The sequence below is a fragment of the Antennarius striatus genome, chromosome 13 (assembly GCF_040054535.1).
Source record: "Antennarius striatus isolate MH-2024 chromosome 13, ASM4005453v1, whole genome shotgun sequence".
NCBI lineage: Eukaryota > Metazoa > Chordata > Actinopteri > Lophiiformes > Antennariidae > Antennarius > Antennarius striatus.
The window spans coordinates 1,665,256-1,689,943 of NC_090788.1; the positions used below are offsets into that span (position 1 = coordinate 1,665,256).

Sequence of the window (24,688 nt, forward strand, 5' to 3'; positions counted from 1 at the left end):
AGTCAAATAAATCTACAATATAGTAAAAATATACATATTCAAACACTTACTGTACTATACTGTACTGTACTTTAGAAAGATCCGCAAAGACAGAAAACCTGCAGAAAAATGGCGTCCAGATCTCAGATTGACACCAAAATCAATAAAATACTCATAAAATACTGATGACCGCTCAATAAATTCAACAGAAATAACCTGAAAGAATAAAAAAAAAAGGGCAAATATTTTTCCAGCAATCGCACGGATTCCATCTCTTATCCTTGAAAAATTCCAGTCTCTCAGATCGTCAAAAAGTAAACAAGACAACAAACGAAAAGAGACGAGACGAGAGCAGACGGCCAAGTGAAGTGATTAAATAAGTTTATTTGATTTACAGACATGTACATTTTTCCTATCAGCTCCTCCAGGAGCGTCACAGTTCGGTTCTAGAATCAGATCCTTTGATTTCCTCTTCTCTCGTGTCGACTTTGCTCTAAAAATAAAAATCACCTCTGATTTCTGCTTCAACGTCAGAAAAAAAAAAGGTTTCTTTATACAGGATTCTTGTATGACAAGAAATAGCACATTCTAAATACATCACTTCAGTGATTATTAACATACAATTACTTGATACAACGGACTTATACTCCCCAAAGGATTTTGGTGCTAAGAAATCGACTAAATTTTGGCAAAAAAAAGTGAAACTCAATTCATGATCCATCTGACCGGCGCCCTTTCTGACGGCTGTGATGCGAGGCTATGGTTCAAATAAATCCCTGAATATGAAAAGTGTGCAAAATGTTTTGATCAGCTGTTCTTGAAAAAAAAAAAAAAAAAAAAAAGGAAAACAAAACATTTAAAATATAGAGATACAAAAATAAAAAAAAAGTATTGCACCCTAAACACGAAAGACTGATACGGCGTGTTCCAACAATCACACGGCAGGTTGGTGTGTGTGTGTTTGTTGTTTTTTGTGTGTGAGAAGCCCGATTCATGATCACAGTAAAACAAAAAACAACAAAAAAATAAAATAAAGATGAACGGTAGTGATGTAAAAAGGTATTGTGTTGTTTCTTTGAGATACAAAAAAAATGACAAATAAACGACAGGCGTCTCTCAAACATGAGACTTCCCTTCAAAAGATAATTCTTCATTATGGTAACAAATAAATACGTCGCATCCAAGCCATCATTTACAATAATATATTAAAGTTGCTGCATGATATAGCTATATATATATCTATATATATATCTCTATTGTCGTTTTATACATATATATATATATAAAAAAAAGAAAAACACCTCATTTGGTAAATATTAAAAAAGAGGACTGGTAAAAGGAAGGTAGAAGAAGCTTTAGTTGGTTAAGATGTAGGTGTGTAAACAGCATCACATTCAGAGAGAAGCTAAAGCTAACGATCTGGCGACGAGGACACGGCCTACACAGCAAACCCCCCCACTTTAGTGAGTCACGCTCGCACGAGAACCACCCCCCTTTATTCATCCATCCATCATCCATCCATCCATCCATCCATCCATCCATCCATCCATCCTCCGTGTGTTTCCTGCAAAGTGCTTTTTGCGTTTTCTTCCCTTTTATATTAATGGGCTTTTAAAACCCTTTTGAGCCCATTAGTGGCTGCAAGGTTTCACTAAATGTACTGAAAAATAACTTCTTAAAGTTAACGTCTGGTCTGTCCATCAGGAGTCGTGACTCAATCCTTTTTCTGCTGCGTTTTAATCTGCATGAAATTAAAATGCAGATTTTCATTTCAGCTCACTTCTGCACGCTTTCTCGGGTTTTTTTGGGGAAGGAATTCCTGCAGCGACATGCGAGGACACCCGAAAGGGGATTCCTCGCTTATCTGTTATTAACAAGCGCTCGTAATCTGAAAAATTCCCCCTTCCTGTCTGGGGGGGGGGTGGTTTGATTTCCTTGGCGCTAAATCGAACGAGCGCTGATCTCAAAAGGGTCCTTTCTCCTCGTGGTGGAATGGGATATGTACCCTCGCTCTTCTCACAAAGCCTGTTATTGTAACCGGTTGCGGATTGAGGCCCGGGATCCTTCATTAAAAAGGGGGACTCTCTGTGTGGGGCGCCGTGTCCAGAAATTCAAAACCAACCATCAGAGAGAAACCCGGCTCACTGATAAGGCAGTGTGGGTAAAAAAAGGGTCGGTTTCCTCACAAAAAAATGTTCGTATTGCTTCCGGCGTAGACAAAAAAACACAACACACACACAGGTGTTGCTTCAGAAGTCAGAAAATGTCGCTTTTCGTTCACTTTTGGGAAAAGCGTGTAGTTTATAAATTAGAAAACATATATATGTATATATATATATATATAGTCCAGTGTCTGCTTCAAACCGCCGCCGGCTGAGGTAAACGAAGGCGACGGCTTCCAGTTTCACATCCAACATCACACAGACGAGAAAGAAAAAGATTCACCAGGAACCTGGTGATAAATAATGTGCAGGATTCGCACCCCCCCCCCCCGTCTCGGTTCTTTAAGTGCTACGAGCTAAAAATAAAAAAAACACACACGTCGGGACGGCTTCTGGAGAAGAAGCAGCTGTTGGCGGGAAAGATCTGATTCTTAAGGCTGATTGGCCGACGACCTCTGGAGGGGTCAGCGCTTTCGGGTCCGGGTCGACGGCTGGGTCTAACCGCTGGAATGGGTTTAAACCGCATCCGTCGTATTAACGCTACAGTGACTTGACAATACTACGGATTGTTTCCGTTATTTTCCTCTATAAATCATTGAGTGTTTGGATCAGAAACTTTTTCATTTGTCAAAAAAAAACTGATTAGAAGAACTAGAAGAAATTAGAAGAACCTCCTTTTGCAATAAAATAACTCCTAGATGTTTCCTACGATTTCCAGTGAGTTTCTGGATTCTAGTTGGGGGGGGTATTCTGGAACATTTCTCCTCACGAGATATTTCCAGTTCCGTTGGTTTGATGGGGACCAGTTTAAGACCAAATAACTCAGTTTTAGTTTCATTAATCTGACGCATCTTATTCCAGAATAAAATGTGCTTCAGCGGAAACCTGAAGAAACGTTCAACAATCTTTAACTTTCAGGTCATTTTAGAATTGTTTTGCAGCCCCCATGTTCCCACTCCTCACAGGAGATTCAAATGGGAACAACATCCCATCAGCCACCTTAAGTACTGTTCTGCTCATTGGATGCACCTGTCTATCAGGTTCAGGGCGTGACGAGCTCACCAAGACAACCTTGTGTTCCAGTTAACCAGAAGAAGTTACAGGTGTTCAACTCAATAAGATGAAAACGGTGCTCCAATGTTTGCACCTGTGTCATTTCATTTTCATGCATTTTGCACCTTTTCTGTCCAAAAAAAACTTCAGAAATATTCCTGTGTCCATCAGTTTTTTGATAGATCACAATAAAGTTTCTGATCCAAATGATTTATAAACAGAAACATTTGAGACGATCAAACGTTTTCTTCCTGTTTCAGCTCTAATTCCTCAAATTCTAAGACTTTTGTTTTCATGGAACAAGAGGATATTGGTGTGGCAGATTGTTTTGACCGCGTCAAGTGAATTTGACGGCTTCTGTCTGTTTACAGCCGCTGAGCGTCGACGGTCGGGTCAGGGCGGGGGGGTCGAGGGGGCGGGGGTGAGGATAAATTGTGGAAAATTTGGTTGGGAGCAACAGAGAACGAGTTTTTTAAAATGACCGTCTGGAGAAAATATAAACAGCTTCATCAAAAAACTGATTCCAACGGCGAAAACGCTGGATGACAGCGTGTGGGCGGAGTCAGTGATGACATCATGAGGGTCGACGGCGGTCAGTGCAAAAGTCTGAAGGAATGTAATGAAGGGACGGATCCTCGGACAGACAGGCAGACGGACAGGCAGACGGGGCAGGTTCCTGGTCAGTATTCAGTAGTATGGCGTCCGGGGTGGGAGGCGGGGTTCTGCTGGCCCCGCCCCCCTGGTGGCGAGGCGGGTAGAAGAGGGGCAAGACGCTCCCATGTTCCAGTTGAGAAAACCCCCCCCCGGGGTCGTTTAAATAAACACAGCAAGGGCAGCAGGAGCCAATCAGAACGGGAGGATGACGACGGCGGCGGCGGAGAGGACGGGGGCCGCGGCCCCCGCTTCGGTTTGACATCCTTATTGAGTTTGGTTGCTCCTTTGGTCGGCTCCTGATTTGGTTGTCACCTGAAACAGAGATGGGGGGTCGGGGGGAAAGGGGGTGGAGTTAATATCTGACATCATCGCGGTGCGTCCAGCTGTTCCTCGCCACGAAGCGCCGACGCGCAGATTTATGCGTAAATCAAATAAACAGGCGGATTAAAGTGGTTTAAAGTTTTTCCAGTTGTAAATTTAATCCCTTTATTTCTCTCTTAATCATCCGTCAGCATTTAATCTGTTAATTCTTCACGACTGGGCAAAACGCTCCAACGCCACCGAGACAATTAGCATCGCGAAGGCTTTGATACAAGCAGCGTCTGCTCGCCTCCAGCGAACGGTGGGGGTGGGGTGGGGTGGGGGGTCTAATTGGTCTGGCGGATGATTAAAATCTAGTGTAGGAATGTAAATCGTCCCTGGACTTGGGCGTGATGACATCACAACAGGGGGAGGAGTCATAGCAACCAATGAGTGGACGCGAAAGACCGAAGACGCAAAACCGTCGAGATGGTCCAGCTAGACTTTACGCACATTCAGCACATTGTGGGGTCTACACAGGATGTTATGTGTGTGTGTGTGTGTGTGTGTGTGTGTGTGTGTGTGTGTGTGTGGTCACGATCCACCACTCAGCCCTGACTGGGAATCCAGACCTTCTGCTGAACAATGAGAGAACGAAGCAGGAAAGAATGCGTGTGCAGCTGTGTAAACACGGCTAACGGCTACAGTTGGGACGGCGGCGGCGACGACGTCACCGTTTGGACTCGCCGCGTCAAGTTCCTCACGAAGGGTTACGGGAAATCGGATGAATATAATAATAATAATAAATGAGGATCCAGTTTGTGTCAACTTTATTAGCAGTGTCAGCGTAACGTCGCACCAATGTTGGGGTTTTGTTGGCAAAGCTAGCTTGGGAGTCTCAGTTTAGCGGTAATGTATTCTGTGTTAGCGGCCCCTTTAAGAAGATAGTCATGTGACCGAGGCAAGCATCTCAAAAAGCGTCAATCATTCAGAATCAGCTGTTCTACACCCCCCACCTCACCAACACTCCAGTGACAGACTGACCTGTGAAAGGTATTGATCAGTGAGTCTGACCCAACGGTGGAACCATCGATTGGATTCTCGTCCCGATCAAATACCGCTAATCAATCACTGATACTCCCCCCCCGACACCAATACCACCACCACATTGGTGCAGTTTGGAATGGAAAGGATCGGTTCATGCCTTTACTCACCTCTGACCCCTAGCAGCTGCAGGCACCAAGTGCTAGCGCTCTAATTAGCCTCCTCTGACAGCAGGGAGAACACGCTGTTAGCGTTAGCTGCCGAAGCCCTCAGGCTGAAAACAAGCAGTGACGCTAAACCTGATATGCATGGTCGCCATGTGGGCGTCTAGCCCTAGCTAGCTAGCGCCTATACAGGTTGTGTCACATGTGGGAGCCAATCAGCTGCAGGCTGTGAACGCTCCAGACTCCGGCGGAACGTTTTAGCGCGGATGCCGCACATTCTCAGATGGATTTCCTGCCTTCAGAAGAGCGTCTGCCTCCCATTCATCAGCGCACAATGCAGAGGAACTAGTAGAGCACTCAAAGACGCGCGTGACGGCTAATCTATCATTCTTTGTTGTTTATTTATTTATTTATTTATTTAGTTTAGCGATGCGCCGAGAGTTTGGAGCTACCTCATTAAGAGACGTTGACACAGCAGATTTGGAATATGCAGATACGAAGATAGATAGATAGATAGATAGATAGATAGATAGATAGATAGATAGATAGATAGATAGATAGATAGATAGATAGATAGATAGATAGAATGATTGATTGACATGATAACCTTTACATCGAAGCAACAACACATTCCTTGTTTCTCTAATCAGTGAGTCAAAGTTTAATCTTGTTTTTCTTTGCCCCGTCCCCCCCCCACATTGTCCTACTGTGCACACTCGGCTGGTACGCTGCCAATAATTGTGACTTTTCTGCGCCGGGTTAATAATTAGAGAGGTAGAGCTCCATGTGTAGCTCTGATAAGGCAGGAAGGAGGGAAGGGAGCCTCGGTCTGGATAAGACGCCGTGGAGCTGGTTAAATAACCGCCTCTCAAAGAATGTGTGGACACTCCCCCCCGAGCACAATGGGACGGGAAATGGATCGCAGATCAATCATGTGTACGGTCTGGGGTATCACCTCCAGCAGCTACCCTCTCATGTCGCCTCAGGCTAAACGGTCCTTTAAGTGCCACAAAAGTCTTGTTTTGGGATCTCTGTCCTGTAATGACAGGAGCGCTGCGTGATGCTGGGTGGGTAATGACAGGAGAGGCCTTCGAACGCTAAACGCTAACGACCCAAAGCCGTCTCTTCCTTATTATCCGTGTAAACGGCGGCGGCGAGAGGCAATGGAAGGTAAAAGAGACAGGAAGCAGGACTTACCCGTCATACTTTGGCTGAGGACGGCCGTCGTGTCAACTGGTTCAGCCTGGGGAGGGAGAGGAAAAGCCTTAGACATTAAAGGTGTACAGAAATAAATAGACACAGGCGCACAGCAATGGGACAACGTGAGATGGGTGTCACTGAGCTATAAATGGCAACTGTATAACCCCCCTCCCTCAATGAAAAGTAAACGACTTAGAAATAATGAAGACTCTCTTTAAGGCTAGAAATAGAAAGGTGCGCTCCACAGAGTAACTGCTTGGGTCCTTAATAAATGACTCTGAGCATCTGAGGACACACTCAGAGCACGGACTCCGGGGGGGACTCATAAACTTTGCGGAGGTGGGGGGGTTAAAATATGAATGGAATCTATAAATATTGCCCAACAACTCTACTTGTGTTGTCACGACTCTACATCCCAGAGGTGATGTTTGCTGGTTGTTACGTAAGAAGAGCTGCTGCAGGTTTTTCTTCATGGGGGGGGGGGTGCGTGCGCTATCCGAGGTATGTAATGGTGCGTTTGACGTGCAACCAAACAGTAGGGTGGAATAAAACCAGCTTATAAAAAATTAAACCATAAAAATAAAATAAAATACAAATAATAATAAATAATAAAATAATAATAATAATAACATAAAGTAAAAAATAAAAAATTAAATAAAAATTTAAAATAAACTAAAAATAAAATAATAACAAAATAAAAAATAGAACAAGCAACGCCCTGACATCACATACACAAGATACGAATGCAAACAGATTTCCCTAAGTATGGACTTCAGGATGGGACGGGGGGGACGGGAAACGAGCCATTAGTTTGATACAGATCAGATCAGAATGGGACGCTCCCCCTTACTTAACATTCAGAGATAAGACACTTTTGCATTCACGCAAAAACCACAAAACTGAGCACCGTCCTAGTTAAAATTCATATTTATGATCTAATGTGAATTGTTTTTATCTTTCGCTGTACATTTGGTTGTAACTACAGCTTGTATTCACTGCAGCTTCACAGAAAATTGCCCCAAGGGGGTAATAAAATAGACTCATTAACACTTACAGTATAACTGCTTTTTTTCAAAACTCGTATCTATTTAGACACTTTAATGTCTTAAATGGGCAACTTTTCATCTCAAAAGTTCTTTTATTCTAAGCATTGGCAAAGATTAATTAAAGGTTGAATCTTAAAAAGTCTTTATTATGTGCAATTAATCAAAAACTGGCTTTAAAACAGTAAAGTTTATACGTTCACAATCACTTTTGTGAGATTTTTTTGCTCCATCTGTTGCACTTTAATTCTGCGTCTGGTGTGAAAGTGGAGGGTTGTGGTCAGATATAGTCTGACTGAACATGTTCCATCTGGCCACACTGTGCATTAATGCGGTCTGATCGCTGGAACCACATGTTGGACCACAAACTAGAATCTATATCGGGCACAAATACAAAAAGAATGACTTTTTTTTTAGGTGATTGTTCTGCTTTTCTTCTCCTTTCCCCCTGGATCAGACCCAACAATAACCACAACCAAAGTCCGCTATAATCACAGCACAGAGGAAGTATTTACAGCTCCACTCCAGGATTATAAAATCCAATGAAATGTGCAGTTTCTACATTTTATTTGCAGATTTCCCTAAACGTAATGAAATCTCTTGGAGAGAGGGTTTCGGCGTGGGAACGACGGGGCGTCAGAAATCAGACATCAGGCTGCCATCCTGTCTAAAAAGGTCCCTCATCTTCCACAGGAAGGAAGTCATATCTGACAGCGCCGGCACCAGCGGGAGCGAGTCAACGTGATAAAAAGATGTAAAAAAAAACCCAGTTTGGGACAAAAACGAGAAGTCGCCCCGAAAGAGGATGTCGGTGTTTGTTTTAGCCTTTTAAGGACATGATCGGCTTCTCGTCTGGAGTTTGGAAATATGAATTCATGAATAAGACGGTGGCAGGTAAAAGTTTGAATAAGTAGACTTTTACAAATTGACGGCTGGAAATGCATGAGTCAGCTGTGGAGCTCTTTTAGCTGACGGAGACTTTCTATTGGCTCCAGGCTTCTCTGAGCAGTTGCACCATTATTGGCATCGCCGGGCAGCATCAGCATTAAACATCACGGCGTCCCCAAAAACCTTTTTGTGTCCACGTGGGACCCAGAAATCAGATTTTCAGGTCTCGATGTGTTTTTTTTGGGGGGGGGGATCTCTTCGGAGCGTGGATAAAATGTTTCGAGAACAGATGACGGATGAAATAACAACGACGTCTGAGTCACTCACTGCTTCTCGGCTTTCTCCCTGTCGTCCAGGAAAAACAGCGCGGTGGCCAGGAAGAACATGCCCCCCAGGACGATGATGAAGGGGCAGAGCATGAGGGCGTAGCCCAGGCTGAGGAAACGCCACAGCGCTGATGTAGCATAGCTCTGCTGGAGGGCGTCGGATATCTGTACCACACACACACACACACACACACACACACGGAGACAAAAAGAGGGGACAGATGTTATTCAAAGCGATCTGAGCACAACAAACGGAGGATAGCTGATGGAGGATAGCTGATGGTAGCTTTTAGCAGATTTGTGTGCACGTATGTGCAGGAGTGAGCGTCCACAGGTCACCCCTGATACGTCCGCGTCAGCAGAACCAGGACTGCTGACGTGTCAGAGGAAGAGTGTATTCCTACATATGCAGGGACGAGAGCAGGTGGTGGGAAACACACACAACCTACAGCGAACGACTAAAAATACTCCACAAAATGCTGCACGTCTGATAATCAGAAGCTATTTCTTGGGTGATTTCTGCGAGTTGGTTCCCGGAGTTAGAGAAGTGCATTATGGGCTCCTCTACTCACGCAACAGGAAGTGGCACTTATGTGGCATTATGGGTACGGATACCTGGAGGTGTGTTCTCTGTTTGGTCTTTTTCAAGAGCTTGTCAAGACTTGAAGATGAAGTCTTTTATCCAGCTCCCACACGACAGGAAAAGAGACAGGAAAAAAAACCCCAAACAAAACCAGGACACTTTGAATGCAACGCGATAGACAGCTGCGTCTGCTGCCAGAGGAGCCGGAGCATCGGCTCGATTCACCAATGAAAGGCTTCCGCTTCAACCTTTGTGAGCCTGACAATGGAAAGCAGTGCAGACATGCAACACAAAGGATTTACATTCTATACGTAGAAAAACATATACCTGAGGAAGCTGTGCTGTCATGCTATCAGAGCGTGTCTGTTTCTTGTTTTTGTGTTCGCAAAAAGAGGCGATAATTCATATTTTCCCTCTTTTCTGACACTCAATCTGCTCCAATCCATAACGCGTCTCCACAGAGTTACTGTTTAACTTCTGTACCTGGAATGAAGAGAATGCTGCCTGACAGTCTGAGGTGGATCTGGTTTCACGCTCCATTGAACAGAAAGCAGCGATTGTATCCCTGCTCCGTGGATGCTGTCCTCTGGGGGGTGTGTGCAGTTTGGAAGGTGTGTGTTGTGTTTATGGGCGTGGGGGGGTGACTTTGACCTTGAGAGGGCTTGAACCCCACTAATAACCTCTGACCGATCACAAACACTGCAGATTTACAAAAACAGACGAGCGCTGAAAGCTCCTCTTGTGCCAGGTTTTGCACTTGCCCCCCTTATATGACGAGAACCGGACGACGCATGAACGCATCGTGGGTCTGAACTGGCCCGTTCGGGGGGAGCCTTACCAGTCCAATCAGGTACGGACTCCCGGCGTCGCCCAGGAGGTGGGAGGTGAAGCTCTGGAAGGCGACCGCCGTTGCTCTCCGTGTGGGGATGATGACAAACTGCAGAGGTCAAAGGTTAAAAACACACGATTTTACGAGGTGATGAAGACACAGAAGTAAAAAGATGTCACATAGACTCATGCAGACTTTAATTTTGCATGCAGAGCCCCCCCCTCCCCTTACTGGGTCAGAACACCCCAGAACCTGTCAGTCAGTCAGACCTTCTCTATTTGTTTCTATGAACCAATGGCGATAAAGATAGCCGCCGTCGGCCACACCCAACGCAAACCCATCGAGGTCCGAGTCGCAATTTAAGACCCGAGTCTAAATGGATGACTGCTACTGGTTTTAGGTGCGTTTTTTTTTTTTTGGCAGGAATTTCCAGTAACCCAGTGGATAATTATAGGTTCCCAGTACGTACCATTAAAATGTCTGCTGTTATGGCCCAGTTTAAGAAAAGCAGCGTCTCTCCGATGAAGATGCAAACCTAAATAAAAAAGAAGAAAAATGTCAGTTTGGCGGCGACAAAAGGCTGGTGTCCCCACAGGAATCCACAAGATGGGGTGGAGATAGAGGTGGTGGTGGTGGTGGTGGTGGGGGGGGGCACAGGTATTTGTGCAGCGTGTGGGAATCCACAGTCGGATAAAAGTGCTTTGGTTGCCGTGGTTTCAGAACGTGTCATTACGCCGGGGCTCAGTTATACGTGGAGGTGCAGGCGCTCATTTCGGTCCGCTAGAGTCGTGAGTTTAGAGATGAAAAACATCCCAGAATGATCTGGTGTGTTTATTCCTAGCTGTGTGTTCAGTAACTAATTAGGTTATTGTGGTAATTCACGACTTTTTTCAAGCACCACACAAATGTCTTGTTTGATTGGTTACCAGACCGTCCCTTTCTAATTCTACCCCCCCCCCCGGGGTTAATTCCTAATTAGCATGCTAATAGCGCGGTTAGCTTTCCTCTAAAGGAAGCAGAACACAAAGCAGGAAGTGATTCTCACGTAGGCGCCGATGATGCTCTTCTTGGCCACCACGAAGATGAGGCAGATGAAGATGGCCGATCCCAGCATGCTGACGGCGCACACCAGCGGGTCGGCGCGCTCCGTCTTCTGACGGCACAGGCGCGTGGTGGCGGCGCCGATGACCACGCCCAGCAGACCCGTGACGCAGGTGATTGCCCCGAAGATCAGGCTGGAGGGAAAAAACCAGACGTTCAGTCCTGGAGGTCGTGAGGATGAAGCTTCCGTCACCGAACCCGGCCCCCACCTGTCGGTGCTGCTGCAGATGTCTTTGGCGCAGGGCTCGGCCGTCTTTTGCACCTCCTGGGCTCGGGTCAGGTAGATGGGGATCCAGATGGAGAACGCGCCGGTGGCGAAAGAGACCGCCGCCGAGGCCAGGGAGGAGAAGACGTAGCTCCGGCTGCGAAGGAAGACGCGGGAAATGTCAATCTGGGGGCGACGTTCGCAAAACACCTCACTTCCTGTGGCTTCAACGGTCGGACGAGACTGGAACCAACGGCTCAGGTGTGAACGGAGACTGGACTGAGAGGATCTGCAGACAGTTTTACGCAAGTCACTGCCAGACTGTGTGGAACTAAACGTTACGAGGGACACGGGGAATGAATATGTAGTTGATCTGCTCGGATAACTCCCATAAAGCCGTGCGGCTGCTCTGAAGACTTTATTACTTTTTAAAGACGCGTAACGCGAGTCGTGAAATAACAAGGGGCTCACGGCGTCACGGTAAACGACTCGCTGTGTCTCGTGTTGACGTGTCCGTGTCTCTAATGCCCCTTTTGTACTTAATTCCCGCCGCAAATCGTTCTGACAGGAAGTCTTACTTCTTGGCGAGCGCCTTCATGTCAACCAGCCAGGAAGTGTGTGTCTTGATGCGGCCGCCCATCTGATCGGCGCTGCCTCGCTTTGGGTCGGGCACGAAGGCCAGGATCAGGGTTCCAGCGATGAGCCCTAAAACTGGAGACACCTGTCGGGAAAAGAAAGACCCGTGAATCCTCAGAGCCCCCCCCAAACAGATCTAACCTGGTGTTGTGTTAAAGCACAAAGACGGAGTGTTTACATCTGAGTGGACGTCGATACGCACCACGTCCCAGACGAGCCCTGGAGCCCAACGCATTCCCTCTGCTTACTCTATCGGATCTGTGTGTCCGCTAATGAGTGTGTGTGTGTGTGTGTGTGTGTGTGTGTGTGTGTGTGTGTGTGTGTGTGAATGAGCATGCAAGAGTCTGACAGAGTTCACTGGTTTTGAAAGCTGCTTTGTGAGCTCTGCTCCGAGATGAGTACGGTGTTTTCTGCACTATAAAGCGCACTGGATTATAAAGCATGCTGGATTATAAAGTGCACTGGATTATAAGGCTCACTGGACTATAAAACGCACTGGACTATAAAGCGCACTGGATTACAAGGCGTGCTGGATATAAAGTGCACTGGATTATAAAGTATTCTGGATTATAAAGTGCACTGTCGGAGAAAATGTAAAGCTTTTAGGTGCGCCTTATAGTGCGGAAAATTTTGTACCCATCAGCCATCATGTTGGACTTAATAGCTAAAGTGTGTATGTGTGTGTGTGTGTGTGTGTGTGTGTGTGTGTGTGTGTGTGTGTGTGTGTGTGTGTGTGTGTGTGTGTGTGTGTGTGTGTGTGTGTGTGTATGTGTGTGTGTGTGTGTCTCACAAAGGCAAAAACCAATCAGGGGGAATTCATGCTATAGTGTTCTGTGGGGTATTTTTATGCGTATGTGCTGTGAACCGTGTGTGTGTGTGTGTGTGTGTGTGTGTGTGTGTGTGTGTGTGTGTGTGTATGTGTGGTGTGTGAACACACTCATACACTACTGATTTCTTCTCATATCGGATCATCATTTCCAATCTTCTGCTCACACGAGGCGCCTTCAGTTGCTCCACATTTACATCACAATCGTATTTCTGCGCTTCCACTGAGCGGCAATCCCAGAATTCATTCATCCCGACGAAAAAAACCCAAACACGCTTCTACGCTCGGAATTATTCCAGGAGGCAAGAGGAACCTGCGACCTTTGACCTCCCCTCCCACGGGGCCCATTATACACTTCCAGTATGGACTGTTGGCAATCAAACAAATTAGCCGCCGCCGCCTCTCACTGCTCATTCCTCCTCACCCCCCCCAACCCCGTTCCTCCTTATCATCCACGCTTTGGGGGCGCGTCGGACGAAAACAAACGGAAAAGCCTGCCGTGTTTTTTCCTTCCAGCACCAAAACCCATTTCATTTGTTTTCCACGCTGGTGATGAATCGTCTTGGAGATGGTTTTATCGCGGTGGAACAAAACGCCCTGGTGTTTTGTGAGAGACGAGAAGAAGTGGATGTCCTGTTTCCTCCTTCACGTCCAGGAATGTGTTTCCACCCCGACATGCTGAGAACATGCGAAACATCTTCCTGTAAAATGTTCACAATAATAAGAGGAGAGCGCTCCTGATTGGATTTGAGGATTTTAACAGCTGACCCCGAAGAAAAACGGGGTCCCGTTTGACCTTTCATGGCTCCTCTCCATTATTCCCAGTTTGCCTTATGGAGCTGCTGACTTCTAAACACTTTGTCTGGCGTCCCACTAAAAAAAATCGCTACGACAACAGTGATTTATAATCCCGATTTAACACCCGCTCCTGCTTCTGCACAAAAAAACATCCTGGTAAAGCAAAGTCAAACTCCTCTGCAGATAAATTCTAAATTAACGGCTTATTTTTTCCAACCGTGCACCTTTATTTAACCCACAGCAAGCATAAAAGTACCTGTATGACCTAGCACCTCCCCAGGAAAGACCGCCCCCCCCCCCATAAATGTGCGCAGCTAACAATGAAACCTTATGTTTCATTAAGTTCTTCCACTGTGGAGGACAATGTGGAGCGGCCGGGGAAGCGTTTTGTTGTCTGACATCGATCCTGCTGCACCAGAGGAGAAACCATTCGGTTGGAAGCTGGAGGTTTATGCGTCGCCTCCAGCCGTCACTCAGCCCCATCTGTCTGCGTATGCATGCATGATGATGAAGATGATGATGATGTTGATGTCCTTACCCTTAATGCCCAGTGCCAGTCGCCTGCAGCCTCCTTGGCGCTAGAGCCCAGGATGTAACCCAAGCCGCTGCAGAGAGAAAGCGACACAAAATGTCACGTCGGTTATCTCTGACCCCGACATCCGTCAGCGTGTGTTATATTTACAACAGATGACTCAGGGTACGCCTGGGGGGCCTGTTTGTAACGTGATTACAGCCGCTGTGTTTGGATACTTGAGATGGAGAGCGATCAAAGCGCCGCTAGCGCCTCGGCTAGCTGATGGATGTGGGATCGGAGCACGTGGCGGCTAAATGCAGGTGCAAACATTAGCGAATAAAGCCAACAGAGCACTGAGTAATCAGATTACAATGAGGTTTTGTTTCATGTCATAAAGGGGAATAATGATGATAGTGTTCGTTCATTTTCTGCTGCTTGATCCGCTGTAGCGGGTCACGGGGAGCATAATGTGATTAATAAGATTAAAAAATATATTAAATCAAAAATAAATAAAATACAATAAAATTAAAATAAAATTATATCAAATTAAATTAGATTACATTAAATAAAATTACATAACATTAAATTAAAATTAAATGAATGCTGGTGCTGGATTGGATCAGATCAGATTAGTGTTCAGGAATAGTTTTACCAGCAGCATTAACTGTTAAGTTTATTATCTGCAACTCAGCCAAGCTGATTAACTTTGAGATTTGTTATCAACACGACCTAAATACCTCTAAAAAGATCTGATCAATCAATTACAGGATTCCAATAAAAAATAAACTGATCATCCAACTAATCTTTGGAGAATCTTTTGAAGCAAAAATGAAAATTATTTCGCTTCTCCTGTGTTTGTTTGTTTTTTCTTCTTTAAGATCTTACATGATGAAAAAAGAAAGAACCTGGAGTTTGAAATGATAATTTTGTGGATTGGATAGAGGGGATGATCAAACAGCGGCGCTGTTAGCCGTAAAGGTTCAGGATGAGTTTAACTGGTTTTACACATCTGTGTATTTACAGCAAACAGGGAACAAGTCTGGGGTTGAGCTTCCACGATTAGTTCTCCAAAAATAACACGGCAGTATAAACGGGATCAGACGGCGTGTGATGTTTCCAGTCGGCGACTAGCGGCTAATCTTATCGCAGTCCATCCAGACAGAGAGATCGGAAAGTTCAACGGCAACAATAAAACTCATGCATGAAAAATACGCTCCAATCAAATGCCGGCGTCAGGCAGAAACCTTGTCTGCCAGGCCAAATTTAAAAATTATGACCAACATCAAGAAACAAACAAAAAAAAAGGGGGCAGGGGAATCTGCTTCCTGTGAACGCGGTCTAATTCCTGAGGTCATTTCCTGGAAATGGTCATAACAAACATGTGGGAGCCTGGGTAGGATGTTTGACCGCCCTTTGCCTCGTTTACCTTCTATTGTTCGTGTCGCTCGGCAGTTCAGTGCAACCCCAACATTTTGGCGGCTCGTCTACCCGAGCATTTGTTTTCCTTTTTTCCAGATTAGCCCATAAATAGGTTACGCAACCATCGCTTTAATTTTAAAATTAAACGACATGTCTTACATGCGGAGAGAGCGACGTCTCTTCATTATCTTGCGTCTGAGAAGCTAAAATGAGCGTCGCATACGCTACCGGCTGTTAAACGCTGGTTATAATGATCGACCTCCAGTGGCTCCTGAGCCGGTGGATGCGCCGCATTCATCTTTTATTACTTGGCTTTGTTTGTTTTCTCCCCATGGCCCCTTTTTTCTGATTGAATGAGCTGAACAGGCTTGGGGGGTGTGGGGGGGGATTGGAGCTTAATAATGCCTCCTCCTCTCCGTCACATCACCGGATAGTGGCCCCACCCGGTTCTTACCTTCCCAGAGGGATGGCCAGGTAGAAGACGGAGAGCATCATGGTGCGGCTGTTATTGGTGAACAGGTCTCCAATGATGGTGGGGGAGATGGAGGAGTAGCTGGACTCGCCGATACCCACAAGCCCCCGTGAGAGAACGAAGAGCCAGTAGTACTAGAGAGAGGAAGAGGAGGCAAGTTTAATAAGACGCGCCGCAGGAAACGGGTTTATAAGTCACATGAGATATTTATTTATTATTGATTCCCTTAAACCTGGAGGGATGTAAATTTGCACAATATACAAATTAAAAATATATAAAAATATATAAATAAAAATATATTAAAAAATATATAAATAACAAATAAAAATTAAAAATAAATAAAAATATATTAAACATACACAAAATATATATAAAAATAAATAAATAAAATGAGTCGAATTATGTGTCAAGTGTAATTATGAAGGCACGTTATTCCCCATCAGATGAATTTAGCAGTTACATAAAACCGCGGACACTTTCAACACGTTTTAATGGATCATGCGCGCTGGCAGGGGTCTCACTAGGTGGATGTTTCCATAGCAACGATGAGTTACAGGACCCTTGAGTCCGCCATGGCGTGATGTTTCCCGCCTTAAACATTCGGTGCTCTGGATGGCGTTCGACCGCGTTGCGCGTGATTAATGATGGGCCTCTGAGAAGCAGAGGCGGAGCTAAGACGGCGACCCCACGCCGACCTCAGCTGTCACCTCAGGCGTTGGTGTTTGTGGATGGGACGTGATGTCACAAGGTCACGCATACAGCCATAAAGCAGCCCCTGGAGATGCCGCTGCCACACGGATACGCCTCACGGTTAAAACGACACGGTGGATGCATCTGCAACTGATATGCTAATGCTATAGCAGGCTGTTTAGCGGCTAAATGCTAACCGTGTGTAGTGTCTTACTGATAATTATCAGTTTAAAACACCTGCAGGTGAATCACAACCAAAGTTCACTCTCTTCTGTCCAATTTGAAGAAAGTTTATCGTAGTTCGTAGCTTCACTTCCTGTTTTACTGTTCTTTTGCTTTGCACTTCCTGTCTCTGTCACATCCGGCCTTTGTGATTGGGCCAATTAGTTCCACCTGTCCCTGATTGGCCTCTTCTGTTTTTAATGTTTTCTTTCCTCCTTTCTGTCATCGATTCACATCCTGCTTTCACATCTTCTGCTTCTACTTCCTGTCTGTTTCCGCGTTGTGTTGTTAGCTTGTGTCGTTTGACTTTTGTTTCAGTTTTTAATTTGTCGATTTGTGCATTTGGCCCCATTAGTGCTCAAATCAATCACAACTCCATGGTTATTATTACCGTCTCGCCATCCACTGGGTGAAATTATAAATATCCTCCCATTAATGGGTTCAAACGTCAAACGACAAGAGATTATTTCATGATGATCATCACACAGAAAAAGGACGTAATTCAATTTTATTGCTTCTGTTACATAAGAGCTGAATTCTGAATCTGTTTCAAATCCGTCTGTAAAGCGTCCCGATAGAAACTCGGTTCGTAAGCGGACGTTAATATTTCATCGGACGTCACGTCTCGTGTCGCTCGTGGGGACAGCGGCGTTGAGCTGTTGCATAAGAGACGTCTCTTCTTATACCGTTTGACTGGCATCATGAAGGCGGAGTGAGGGTGGGGGGGCGCTGAGGATCGCTCTCCATCTGCGAGGGGGAAGTCAGTGGCCTTTTGTCGCATTCGCCTGAGGGGGGAGAGGCTCTTAGCCTGTAGGAGCGAAGGCATCTCGGAGACGTCGCTTCCGTCCGCCGCCTCGGGCTGAGGCGTAAATTAAACTAGCTTTGGATGCTACAAACCCCCAACTACCCCAACATCAGTGTGTTTGGCTTTTTACTACCATGTCTTTTGTGAGTGCCCCCCCCCCCCCAGGAATAAAGCAGCAGCAACTCCCGGTAAACGCGAGGCTTCAGGAGATAACCTTATCTTCTAAAGCGCCGCCATTGAGACGAGGCTGATGCATGGGCCTTCATTAGCCGATTGGCTGGAAGCCACGGGAGGCAGAGGGAGGGAAAGGGGAGGGGGGATATGAAGAATGTCTACTAAGGCAAAAGTGGGTGTCGGGCTTAAGGAGAGCATCATTTCATGCCACCGGACTGATTAGGGATGGGATCCGGAGCAGAACGGCAGGTTCCTACCTCTTTACCGATGAAGGAGCTCGACAGGGTAACAATGGACCAGAAGAAAATGCCACAGCTCAGGATGACCTTTCTGTTGAAGCGGTCGCCCAGGTAACCGAAGATGGGAGCCGCCACCATGAAGCTGCAGATGAAAACTGCAAAGGGAGAGAGGCAAACACAAACAGAGACACACGTCTGTCAGTCTGGAGGAGATAAATCCACTCCGGGGGGGTCTCCTGATGGAGAAGATCGACCCAAGAGGACGCCTTCGCTCAAATACAGTCGGTAACACCTGACCCAGACGAAACATGAGGCTGTTTTAAAGGACAGGTTTTAATGCATCACTGCTACAATTAAACCATCCGCATGCAGCAGCTGTGTGGCGATAAAAAAATCTTCATTTCCTCCGTCCCGGCGAAAGGAACACCAGGTCTTTAAAGTGTTCTGCCTAATTGTCCCTGTGCTGATTGAACAGCGAGACCTTCATATTTCACAGGGCTTTTTAGTCAGTATTTATGAGGGCCAACCCAAACAGATGTGAATTTTTAATGCTCCCAGAATGGATTCGGGTCTTTTGCGGAGGAGACAGGGCAAGAGATGTTAGTCCCGGCGGCGGCGGCGGCGACGAGGGGAGACGGAGGAGGCGGAGTGGAGTTTTCTGACACATAATCAGCATAAACAAACATAAAACAAGAGAGAGAGAGGAGGTGAAGAGATGAGCAATAAGAGAGGAGGTGGTGGTGGTGGGGGGTTACGTAAGACAGACGGAGCATCACAGCTGCCGAGGCCAACAGGGTGATGGACGCAAATCAGATGATAGCACAACTGTAGTGTCGATCATGTGATGCTGCGGTGCCATAAAATTATTTTTAGACGTGTAAAAATAGTGTAAAAGCCGTGGTGTTAGAGTGTGTTGCTGCACGTCTGGAATGAATCCAGCAATAACCGATCAGGGCGTGTTTTCTGTGATCGATTAGTCGGGCTGGATCATATTTCTCATCAGTATTAATGAATGAATCAGAGCCAGTTTGGGTTTTCAAAGGAGATGCAATTCTTCACACCTCCTCTACCTCTGAGCTCTTTCTTTCTTTCTTTCACGCTGGTTCTCCGGGTGCCTTCCTGAGATAAAGACGAGGGAGCGGTCGACAATCACCCACCACCAGCTGGTTCTACAGATCATTTCTCGGCTTGCTGTCGACATCACTTCCTGTGCTCGTCTCCAAACCTGCACACCTGCGGAGCGTTCCCTCTGACAAAATCAAAAGGCTTCAGGTAAGCGTCTCCGTCGTGTCATATAAATCCTTTCTCCAGAAGCCGTTTTGATCCGAGTGGGCGGGAGCACGAACCGCCGTCACGCTCCAACTACAAATAGAAGCTTTGTTTACCCGCCGTATGGGAATATTGTCAGTTTGCTTATTCCAGGCAGGTCCACGTCTCGCCAGACGAATGCCTCCATATTAATTTCCTTTCATCGTCTTGTTAGAGTCTGCTCTGACGGCCCCCCAGGCTGAGCCCGAAAGATTTAGATCTGGAGATGTTGTCCAGTACGTTTGAGGTTTTACAAGTTAAATAATGCATCTAAAAGAATTAAGAAGTAGGAATATTAGTTTGCAGTTTAGATTCTTGATGAAACAAACATGCACTATTGCATTATTGAGTCACTTTCTCTGAAATGATCCCAATGTTCTCTTGTCAGTCGTCTTCAGCAGCTGCAGACTTCAGGCCTGAATGAAGACATCTGAAAACTCTCTTTGCGGCCCCTCATATGTTTCACCCTGCTCAAAAAAACACGTCTAAGACGTCGCGTGTTGCTGATGTCATATTTTAAAGACGTATAACCGGATGTTGTGCAGAGCGTTTGAGACTGAAAGTGGAAACATAGGTGAGCGTTCGCTTTCACGGCAACACAGGAAAGACCAACCGTGGCTAAAAATAACGTTTCCCAGGCGGCAGGTCACACCCAAAGTCAAGCAGTGAAGATAAACAGGAAAGACTTAATTATTCATAATACAGGTGGAAGATTTGGAAAAAAATTGTTTTTTTTGGAAAAGCCGCCTTTGAGTATAAAATATCGCCTGTCTTCGAAAGTCTCATTCCCCAGTTGATAGTCTTCGTGTCTCGATTTTATCATTCGCTCAATCAGATATAAGACCTGGCTAATCACCGAAGATGGAAATCTCTCATAAATAAACAGAATATATGATAAATATCCAGGCGGAGAAGCGTGAAGACGAGGGGAGGCCAAAGGAAGGCAAACGTTTTCGTAACCTTTCACATAGTCAGCTCGGGCTATGTTTTCGAAGGGCGACCAATTTGATCTTGACGCAAAGTCGGTGTTTAGAATTTTAGCACTTGATAAGGTGCAATCCAAGATCATTTTTAGCGTTTTTATTTTGCGTGACACATTTGTGAAGGAATCCAACTGGTAAGTTAAAGCGTGATGAGCCGTTGGTGACAATCAAACCATTTCTGTTTCGTCATAAACTCTCCTGAACGTCTGGCGGAACTTTTCCCTTACTGAGAACACGTGAAATGTATTTTTCGTCTCAGGTAGGAGTGCCGAACCGGTCGAGGCCTTCTTCGAATTCCAAATAAGATGCCGCGCATTTTTCTCACACTGTCTCAGCCAGAAAATTGCACCAATTACTTTTTTTCTTGGCGCCATACTTGTGGTGACGGTAGCAAACGAGAGGAGACACAATGACAGGAACAGGAGGGACGGGAGGCCGGTGTTTAAGTGGAGGATTATCATGTTGTTAGTGATGTTTCACACAGGTGAATCATGCTGCAATCCGATTGGCTAAGGCTGAGGTGCTGGGCAAAACACAACACTGTAAGAGGTTTCTGGAAACCAACGGGACCCACAGTCTCTCCTTGCCAGATATATTTACATTTTGGTGGAAAATAATGAAAATAAATGCTGCGCCTCCACTGAACACACACACACTACTGCACACAGAGGGAGGCGAAACACGGACATGCAGCTCTGCCTTTGATTGGACAACGCAACAAAAACCTCCCGGGATGACTCACCCCCCCATGAATCAATGCCACCATGAATAGTACATCAGGAGGAGACGCAGCCACACAAGCATGTGTGTGTGTGGGTGTGTGTGTGTGTGTGTGTGTTTAATGCTGAGTGATTCCCCCATGAAACCCCAGTCAGCCCTACTGGGAGCACCTGGGGGGCTCCTCATGTGGGATACTGAATACTCGGCAGATCATTTTTCTGTTTTGTTTTGTTTTTTGTCTTTTTCGTTGAACAAACCATCAACCGTCCGCTGGTGGATGAAGTCATCCGCATTCTTACTTGAAGTTGAAGCTGACAGAGATTAAGTCTGAAAAATGCAGAACTGTAAGTCCTGAAAGGCATCCTAATCCCCTCCCGATGTAAACTGAAGGTTCGCTGCTGTCTTTAAATCCTCCACCGCGGCGAGTTTGAGGTAAATGTGATTGGGAACAGATTGGGAACATCCTGCTTGACAAGTTACGTCATTTTTAAAGAATTACCAAACAACTTTTGATCAAATTCATTCCGGGTTTCCTGTTCCACTTTAAAGTAAATCAGGAATGCCATTTGGGTGTTTCCTTCGTTTCAGTCAAGACAATCTTGGACGAGTCAAAGACATCCCATCGGTAGGGTTTGACCTTCAGGCCCACCTTGTGTCACCGTTACCTGCTACCTTGTCTCAAGGTGTGTGTCGAGCTGTCAGCGTTGATCACATGGCAAACACACCGTGGACCATGAACACACCTTCCCTCTTCAGAGACTGTTGACCTTCCTTCACCTCTAAACCCTTTTCATCATCGCAAACGAAGAGCGAACAGCTTCGTTTCCACCCCCCTTTTTGTGTTTCTCTCTACCTCCTTGCTCTTACATCATCCGAGTCACGGAGGGAATCGCACACGATTACCGCTACAAGAAAAGTGTGAAACCTGCCAAATGAGTAAAAGCGTGGACGCTAATCAGAAGACACGGCCGTCACGATTGTGGGACCGTCTTTCGCGTGGATCTGGCACGGCTTGTTGGCCGACACATCGTCGACAACACTGTCCACCGATCGTCGGCGAAACAACGCTATGATTAAACGATGTGTTTGGATTCAAACCCATCAGGGTCGCGCCAACAAGAAAGTACCTGAAGCTTTTAGTGAATCTCCACTTCTCATGAATGAAACCGTGTGATTTCCAGGAAGGAAGAAGGAATGTGTCCGTCAAATACCAGCATGAGGAGTGGAAGGGTGAACTATTGAAATGGAAACTTGTTAGCGTATATTACATTTGACATTAATGTCAATAGATGTGCGATCATAGCATCTCTAGGTGACTTTAGTGCTGAATTGCTAGTATGTATAAAAATAACAGCTTTTATCTGTTAGAGGAAGTTCAGCCTGAATGTTCGATGTATTATATTTGAAACAGCTTAAAACCAAATGCTGTTTCCTGGAAGGCATCTGCCTCTACGGTACGATATTCAATTGAAATAACAATGAATACTCTTGAAAATAAAACGCTTTGTTCTTAATTATCTTCATTTTGCTGCTACTGACTCATTATCTGCAAATAGAACCAGGGGAGGAAAACGGAAGCTAAGCTAAGCTAATGTTCCGTTTTCTTCAGAAGCAGGTTGTCGTGTTTTCGGTCAGGTGTGTGGTATCGTTGGGAGCGGTGGCTTCGTGTCATCTTCCTTCCTGCCATTCTCGGGCGTGACACATACCTTTGGTTTGAGCGGGACACCAGAGCCAAGCAGCGCGTCTGAACTTTGGATTCCCCTTCCTGTCATGCCCCAAACATTTCTACATTCCCTGAATATTTGGTTGCCACTAATTCTCCCTGAAACCTCCGCGCTCAGACTTCACCAGGGTTGGATTACCGTGGCGTTGGCTGCTTTTTTTGATAAATACCACATGCAAACCTAGGAAATACCCCAGCAGAATGCTCTCATCTGTGATTTCTGCGGCTAACTCCTGCAGGAGTAGCCATCAAGGCTTCCTAAAGCCAACTTAAACCCCTTTTATTTTATTCAATCCCAGCCGCTCTTAGATGTGATCGCCGGTCGACACAGCTGCAGTCGATCTCCTTCTACCTGTTCAGGGCGCAGCTGGGGTGAATTACACGCCGCCTCCAACACCGGGTCGGCCGGCGAGGCGCGCTGGAACTCATCTTTTGCAAATTACCAGGGGGATATTACAGAATAAACAAACACATATGGGAAGAAAAAGTGAAGAAAGTGGAGTCCCAGACATTATTGGAAAGCAATGCAGTTTTTTTTGTCATGGATAAACTTTCCCGCGGCCGATGATGGCATCTGAAACAGCTCCAGCGGAGCGGGGAGGTTTTCTTTGCTTGCCATTGTCCTCCAGTCATTAACCATCCGACTTACTGACATGCTCCAGCTCCAGAGGAGACCCGGTTGGACTATATTTGTGTTCTCAGATGCCTCCCTAGTTATTGGGACTAATGGCATACAGAAACCCGAGCTGATGCCGACACAAATGACACAAACTGTGCAAAATATCCCTTTAATGACGACTGGCAACGGATCCACCGAGGGAAGAATCAACCCTGTTTTTGACCTTGACTTGCCGAGGATGATGCAAGTACGTGTTTGACGAGGAGGTGTGTGTGTGTGTGTGTGTGTGTGTGGACTGTGTGTTCTCCAACCTCCTGTGGCATCGCAACAATCAATACGTGTTCTGTCCAATTTGTGGGAGAAGAGAGAGAAAATATCTGCAAATTCCTCGCGTTTGAAAAAGCTTGCCTGCCCCCGTGACGACCGACAGTTATGATGGAATAAAAAGGGCTAGTTTCACCAATGGCGAGGTGCGATCTAAAAGATTTAGAGGGGCTGACAGAGTGCTTGTTTAATTGGTCTTAAAATCCTAATTGGATTGGAAGTCACTCGTCGGCGATGCTGTTTGTCGACGGGAGACGAAGAAGGAGGAGACGGGGAGCGGAGTGCCAATCATCGCCCAACAGCTGCCCTCCTCTGAGACGTGGCCTATAAAAACAGCCTGACATGGAGACACACTTACACACACACACACACACACACACACACAAATACACACACACACACACACACACACACACACACACACACACAAAGACGGAGATGTGGCAGCATCATCAGGTCATATTTCTATTCTTGTTTCGGCGGGAGACGAGCTGGCGAACGCCATCTTATTGCAATTATCTGGCTTTAGGGGCTCGATAGCGGAGAAGATTAAACTTTGCCGCCATACATGAGCGGACGGAAGAAGTCGCAGGTGGTTCTTTCTTCTCTTCTAACTCCCGTAAGGTGTTCACGGGAGTGACAACAAGGCAACAACAGCTGCCAAACCACTGACAGAGAGAGGGAG

The 24,688-nt window shown here is 46.0% G+C and overlaps 1 protein-coding gene across 2 annotated transcripts in view; it reads right to left on the bottom strand.

Annotated features, from left to right (window-relative positions):
• Positions 1–343: 343 nt before the first annotated feature.
• spns2 (SPNS lysolipid transporter 2, sphingosine-1-phosphate) overlaps positions 344–24,688 on the bottom strand; it is a 39,827-nt gene continuing 15,482 nt past the window's right edge. For both annotated transcript variants that reach the window (XM_068332099.1, XM_068332100.1), the window contains exons 3-13: positions 18,345–18,481; positions 16,179–16,330; positions 14,330–14,396; positions 12,110–12,252; positions 11,536–11,688; positions 11,271–11,460; positions 10,695–10,760; positions 10,235–10,333; positions 8,815–8,978; positions 6,554–6,599; positions 344–4,160 (exon numbers count right to left, since the gene is read on the bottom strand). In XM_068332099.1, the coding sequence (XP_068188200.1) occupies positions 6,557–6,599; positions 8,815–8,978; positions 10,235–10,333; positions 10,695–10,760; positions 11,271–11,460; positions 11,536–11,688; positions 12,110–12,252; positions 14,330–14,396; positions 16,179–16,330; positions 18,345–18,481 (1,214 nt within the window). In that variant the 3' untranslated portion in view covers positions 344–4,160; positions 6,554–6,556. The remainder of the gene's footprint in view (positions 4,161–6,553; positions 6,600–8,814; positions 8,979–10,234; positions 10,334–10,694; positions 10,761–11,270; positions 11,461–11,535; positions 11,689–12,109; positions 12,253–14,329; positions 14,397–16,178; positions 16,331–18,344; positions 18,482–24,688) is intronic.